The sequence below is a fragment of the Gymnoscopelus braueri genome (genome assembly GCF_963280865.1).
Source record: "Gymnoscopelus braueri genome assembly, chromosome: 2".
NCBI classification, from domain to species: domain Eukaryota; kingdom Metazoa; phylum Chordata; class Actinopteri; order Myctophiformes; family Myctophidae; genus Gymnoscopelus; species Gymnoscopelus braueri.
In genome coordinates, this window is record NC_137604.1 from 39,339,760 (window position 1) to 39,346,755 (window position 6,996).

The 6,996-nt window shown below is 40.1% G+C and overlaps 1 protein-coding gene across 1 annotated transcript in view; it reads right to left on the reverse strand.

The window, feature by feature from the left end:
- Positions 1-2,962, reverse strand: part of dkk2 (dickkopf WNT signaling pathway inhibitor 2) — a 19,217-nt gene extending 16,255 nt beyond the window's left edge. The window contains exon 1 of the mRNA XM_080450650.1: positions 2,355-2,962. Coding sequence (XP_080306776.1) covers positions 2,355-2,546 — 192 coding nt within the window. The 5' untranslated portion in view covers positions 2,547-2,962. The remainder of the gene's footprint in view (positions 1-2,354) is intronic.
- Between the last annotated feature and the right edge of the window lie 4,034 nt (positions 2,963-6,996).

Here is a 6,996-nt window from a genome sequence, read left to right on the forward strand (position 1 = left end):
GTGCATGACACTGTCATATGACAAAGTATAAATACGAGCTATTCTCACTCACTCACTTACACACACACACACACACACACACACACACACACACACACACACACACACACACACACACACACACACACACACCCCAACACTATTAGCCATCCCCATTTGGACATGCTGCTAAATGTGCCATGGCATTTTTCACTCATATAACATTGCGGTGGTCTCTCCACACACACACACAGATACAACACAGGCATACACCACACACTTTCTGTCTCCCCCTCAAGTCCACTCGCCCAAACCACTCCAGATTACTGCAATGGCAAGGTTTGTAAGCACTCGTTTAAACTGAGGTCTGGCACGGGTCTCTTTGGGGGTTGGACCTCGTCCAAAACACTCCATGGAGGAGAAAAAAGACATGTTTGCCTAATCCCCACTCTCTCCCTGACCAGGACCTCAGAGCACACTGGTCTCATCACTCCACACCGCAGAAATCCATCAACAAGGGAGCCAGCTTAGAATTCTCAACACAGTGACATCTCCCACTGGACAACACCTTTTTTTATATGCAACAACAAAATCTATAAACAACAACAGCTCTGACCCAGCTCTGAGGTCAGAGCACACACATCTAAACCTTTTAATGCATATTGCTCCCATTACGCATGAAAAATAAAGCCACACCATCTTTATTGACGTATACATTTTAGAATACACCGAAGGTCTGTTAACAAAGTTAAAATGAGCCCAGAAAGATCAGCTGTTTGTATATCCTGAGGTGAGAAGCACCCTGCATGTTGCAGTGAGTGGAGAATAGAGTTGATGTGGCAGTGCCATCTACTGCTCACACAGCGACGCCAACAGTATCAACCGGGACAGAAGCTAAACGCTGTCTGACTCGCCAACGTGTCATGAAAGCAGTATACAATTACAATACAACCATGGCTGTAGAACTACTGATAATAATCCTTATGAGATTCTTTACTTGTGAGTTTGGTTGATGGTCGCATAATAACCCTTACTCCCCTTATCTTTCCCAAATATAAAACACATTAATTGTTGATAATTGGCCACCCAATGACTTTTGACCACTGCTTGTATTTGGAAGCCTATATTTAGGCTACTACATACTATAGTAATAATTTAAAAAGATGTCACTCATAATGCTCACAATTGTAATGCTCGGTCAAACGAAAGCTGACAACTCTCTTTTCTTCACACTAAACGTTTGCTGCCAAGCTAATTCCACACTGTGTTGAAACAGCAGGAATTGATAAGTATTTGAGTGGGTATTAAGTGGTTGGTAAGAGAATCCCCTCGGTGGCCCCGCAGTAAGACGCTCATAATCCCTGCGAGCGTCTGGACCACTTTAATGACACTAAGAACCAGACAGAAAATCACCCCAAGTGTTAACTTTTTCTCACATTTCTGCCGGCATTAATGATTTACCATGGAAGTGTGCGCTGTACCAAAACTTAGTGGCGTCAAGGTCTGAAAGGCAATTAGGGTTTACGAGGGGTCCGAGACCAGCAATTTAGAATAACGATTCACACGTGAGATTGTTTTTAATGACACTTCTGGGCTCCTTTACTGCTGTCCAAAGATTCACAGTCTACTGGCTATTTCACACACCAGCACGCGTAACGCGCCACAGAAATATAGCCAATTGTCATGACAATAATTGAATCAATCTAGTCAAATCAGTATAAGGTCCACTCCTAATATGACCTTATAAGACTGAATGCATGGCATTTGGGATGAATGAAACAATGGGTATTTATATTATATACAGTATATCCATTGTTTCATTCACCCCCAAATACCATGCGTAACTGCCGTGCGTAAAATGTGCAACTGGTCCGTCCGTCCAATGAAGATACATACACCAATTAAGGCAGGGTTTGAATCTCTCTTGGCTCGAGACCCAAAAGAGAAATTTGATGTCTCCCCAGGACCCAAACTAGCGAAAATAGCAGATCTACAAGCTCACAACATGCAATGTGTTGTGAGCTTGTGTAGATCTGCTATTTTCACTACTTAATAAAAGTATTTCCCCCCCTCTAGCCTAATTAATGGATTTAACTTTTTTTCAAAATAATTCCATAAAAAAGGGGAAACACTTTTTTTATGGAATTCTATTGAAATTAGAAATTCGTTTTTAACTTGTGAAAATGTGAAATTATTTAAACAACATTTTTGAAAAAAACATAAATACAAAAAAACATCTAGGAGGTAAATAAAGGGGTATTTAGGTAGGCTACTCGCGACCCATACAAATTGGTCGACGACCCACATACGGGTCCCAACCCACTGTTTGGGAAACTTTTTTTAATTAAGGTTACACTTTAAATAATTACAATTACCTGCGTCAGAATGTTGAATTTCTTGGTGATCCCACTGTGAGTCGCGGAGCGGTTCGTGGCCGGCGTGGGAGCCTCTTCCTCCAGTAAACTAGACTTGATGGAGTTGGCCTTGGATCTTTGGGATGTCCCTGTCCTCAACGTAGCGACGAGAAGCGCCAGAGCACACCACCTACTCCAAGTAAGCACGAACATCCTCGGGAAAATTTTAAAATATATATTTTCTTGAGAGGACCAAAAATGGATTTCCCGCAAATTGAAAAAAATAATGAACAAAAAAAAAAGAAAATCGCAAAAGTTAAGCGCAGCAAAAACGAAGATGCTCACTCAGTTGCGTGCGTTCTTGCTGGGTCCATAAGTTACATTCGCCCGGTAATATCAATAAAGGTTGAGCAGTTATTTTCTTTGTATCAGTTAGGCCTATGCATACGGGTAGTTGCCATTGACGCAATTTCACTTGATGTAAAATATTTAAATAAAAAAAAATAAAAAAAATAAAGACAGCTCAATATGGTAAATTGATGAGTCGCATGAGTTGAATCTGTTAAAATATGCTGATGCTGACAAGGTCAGGGTGAAACTTGACGAGAGGTTTCCAATCGGTCTCTGGCAGTGAGTGAATACTTAGTGCTGCTGCCTGCTATTTTATGATCTCGGATACTTTCTTTTTATAGGAATCTAATGGCTTTGCTTCCTCCGCCCCCATGCATTCACAACTGACAAAGACTGAAACCGATCTGTGCGCGGCGGCAGTGCTGCTGGCGAGCCCCCCTCCCAGCCCCCCGCCCCGACACCGGCACCAGGAGCTCCGTTGGGAAAAAACTATAAAATTATACACTGTGTATTTTAACTGGCCGCTTGACCTTTTTTCTTTCTTTCTTTCTTTCTTTCTTTTTTTTTTTTTTTTTACTATGATGAGGTTGAGCGCAAGGAAATGAGATGGGGGACAGAAGCACTCTTAAAGGACCACTTCACCCATTTTCAACCTTTCAATCTTCATATAAATGGTCCCCACAAATGCTTAACCACTTAAACCCCATATGGGTAACTGAAGTCCCTCAGGGCTCAATACTGGTAAGTGTCTTTTCTGTTTTCTGAAAAGTTTTCTCTGAAAATAGCCAATCAACAAGCTCACAGCATGATGTGAGCTTGTAGATCTGCTATTCTCAGCAAAAGTTTCCCCATAATACCAATGCTGGGGTTTAAGTGGGTTACAAGATGGCACAATTTCTGAGTGTCTACTCACTCTGTGTCTCAGAGAAGGGCTGTGGAGTGTGGACAGTTCAGAAACCTGCCTACCAGTGACATCATCGGTAGGCAGGTTTGGTCATTTCAAACCAGATTTCAACCTTTTAATTTATTTATATTTTTATGAACCACTTAAACCCTCTAGTAAACTGGACCTGGTCCTGTGTTGACTCTGCTGCTTGTTGGAACGCTTTTTTCTGACTACACCAAAATGTCTTTGCCAAAAATAGCCGATCTACAAGCTCACAATGTGTCGCGTTGAGATACGTTGTGATCTTGTAGATCGGCTATCTTTGGCTAATGCCCCCCCTCCCCCCCAGAATATGGATGCTGGGGTTCAAATGGTTAATACAAGAGCAATGTCTTCTGTTTATATGCTTTTGCAATAATGCGAAATATAAATACAATAAAGGGTTGAAGTCTTGCCTACCAATGATGTCACTAGTAAGCAGGTTATTGAACTGTCCACACAGCCCTCCTCTGAGACAGACCACAGAAAAGGTGCCATCTTATAATGAGTGAGGACCAATTCTATTAAGAGTTTAAAATGGGTGAAGTTGTCCTTTAAGAGATTTTCTCAGTAGGCTACAGGAACGTTTTAGATTGCCTAATAATTGCACATAAATTAATATTTAGTTTATGTTATTTGTGGAAATCAACGTTCCTAAAACAAATACAAAATGCAAAGTCTAAAATATCTTACATGCATTTAAACCAACCTGACAAGATAGTGTGCATCATTGGTTGGATGATAAAGTGCCATTTAAATGTTGTCGCCATCTAACTATATTATAAGGGTGGTGTGTAAACTGAGGGAGGTTTGGACTCCATTTAAGCTGCCATTCCGGAATAACTTAAATAGAAAACAATCTGATAACCATTGTTTTCCTGTGGGAATGACATCCCTCATGACACCAGGAATGCCCATGGTGATAAAGTTAGTGATATAAGTAATATAGAGGCTGCATTGTGTTTTGATGCATAGAGCCCACCGCATCAGGATAAGTTATGTTCTTGTTGGTTAGATAGTGCATAATGAGCACAATAAAATGTCTTTCAACAGCAGGTATATGCAGGTACAGCCTGTGATTTTGTGAAGACATACTACAAACATACATGATGTTAGAATCCTCCTAAACAATGGCTGTCATTTATGCATCTCTTATTTTAAACAGACATATGACAGGTTGGTTATTTTACAGCTTATACCACGCACCGTTGTAAAAAACAAAACAAAAAAACGAAAAAAAAGAAGATGAGCATCTCTATTTTCAAATAATTAAATGAAAGCAAAGATCATTACGTATTACAATTGATAGCATAAGGGGCGATCCGATTGGTTAGGGTGCATATCCCACATGCCTGAAAGGGTTCATTCCCGGACGGCCAGACCATTTGCTGCATGTCACTCCCCTGCTCTTTATCTGTGTTTCCTGTCAATAAAGGCTCAGAAAAAGGCCCCTAAAATAACTTAAAAACAAACAGAAAAATTATGAATTAATCTTCTTCAGACTTTTGTCCACAAAAAGTTTACATTTGAAATTCTGACTGATACGTTTCAGGTAGTAAAAGCAGAATAAAAGACAGTGTAAAGTTTTGAAATAAATTTATTGTTGAACTTGGATATTGGCATAAGTCCCAAATATCCATTAGTAACTTTTTTTTCCTCCAACAAATCAAAATAAATTATCTGTGATATGGCTTGTCTATCTTGGCGTGTCTATCTTCTCATGAGATGGAAAATATGATGCACTGATCAAAACCACAACGCATGTAAATCAAGCACAAAAGCAACCCTTATCAACATAGAAGCATGCAGCCAGCCACCAAAACCAGTGTTCCCACAATGTCTCTATGACTCCCCTGCTAGTAATGCCTTTTAGTCTTCTACTCACAAGCTGCTGGAACCATCTATTCACAGGCTGGAAGCCTGGCCTGGGCAAGGGTGAAACCACGATACCGGTAAAGGCTTCTGACCTCAAAAGCTATCCATCACAGGCTCCAATTCAAAGTGTCAAGCTCTTTTGTCGGAGACAATGAACAACCAACTAAACTGGGGAATGGGAGGAAGTGCTGGACTTGTTTGATGTAACCGTAGATGCTTTAGAGGGCGATACTATTTTAGACACCTTTGTCACCTGAGCACACAGCGATTTACTGTCAAATGCTGGGATAATCAGGTATTTTACTGTCTGTTAAAGGAATTGTAAAAAGAGAGAAAACATCTGCTGTTTCATCTCCACATTAAGTTTCCGTCCTCGTGCTAATTTGTTGAGCACTTTTGAGATACCTACTATGTATGATGTCATGATGTCATACAAATACATGTTTATACTATATTAATCATTAGATCATCTTCCTGAACATAATGTGTTATCTACTGAACAATACCTTCAGATTTTGAAGAAAAAGATAACAGACGACAGGTACAAGTGTAGAGAGGTTTGATATGTGACACAGCAGGCCAGTTTTCAGCCCATGACCATCCATGACTAAACATGTACGTACCTACAAGCACACAGGTCTGAGCTACGAGGAGAGCCTGAGAGTGGTTATGGTCTTTCAATCATATCCATCATCATCATCAAATCTGTTGCCATGACACCATGGCATGTCACTACTTGTCATCTTGATGTTTTCAAATGTTTTCAGGAACACTTTTTTACGTGACTAATAACTCCTATGGGGTGAGCCATCTAGAAGAGGGTCCGTTTGTCTGTCTGCGTGCTTCCGAAATGTCTTGTACATGCTGACAGTAGGCCAAGGAACATTTGTCACATATGTTTTATACCTTTTGAAACATTTAGAAAACATTTAGAGAAAACTTAAAACTTATACTGGAAGTCAATAGAGAGGAAAATAACTCCATATTTGGAAGTCAATATAACGTATGGTGAAAAAACTAATCAAAAAACGTCCTTCACAAATTAGTAAAGCTATTTCTTATCTTTATATATAATATAAAGTAAATACAATGTAAAAATAAATGTAACATTGTTTTTATTCATTTGAAACTATTAGGCTACACATACACACAATAACCTAAACTGAAATAAAGTGCACATTAGACTGTTACAGTATGTCAGATAAAAATCTGAAACACTTCTAATGACACATGGTTGAGTGTCAGGAGGCATGCTGATTGAATATCATTCCTGTGGTGCTGAGGACTTGGGAGTGGTCCTGACGAACCACAGCACATGAGACATGGGTGGGACATCCTATAGTGGTTAGGATGACCACCTCATAACCGGAAGGATGCAGGCTCAAATCCCAGAAATAACCACATGTGCTGTCAAGGTGCTGTGTGAGCAAGACACAAGCGTAGAGGTCAGAGTATTAGCAAAACACCTACACTGTCCCATATACTTCGTTGTACGACAAATAGCGAAGACAG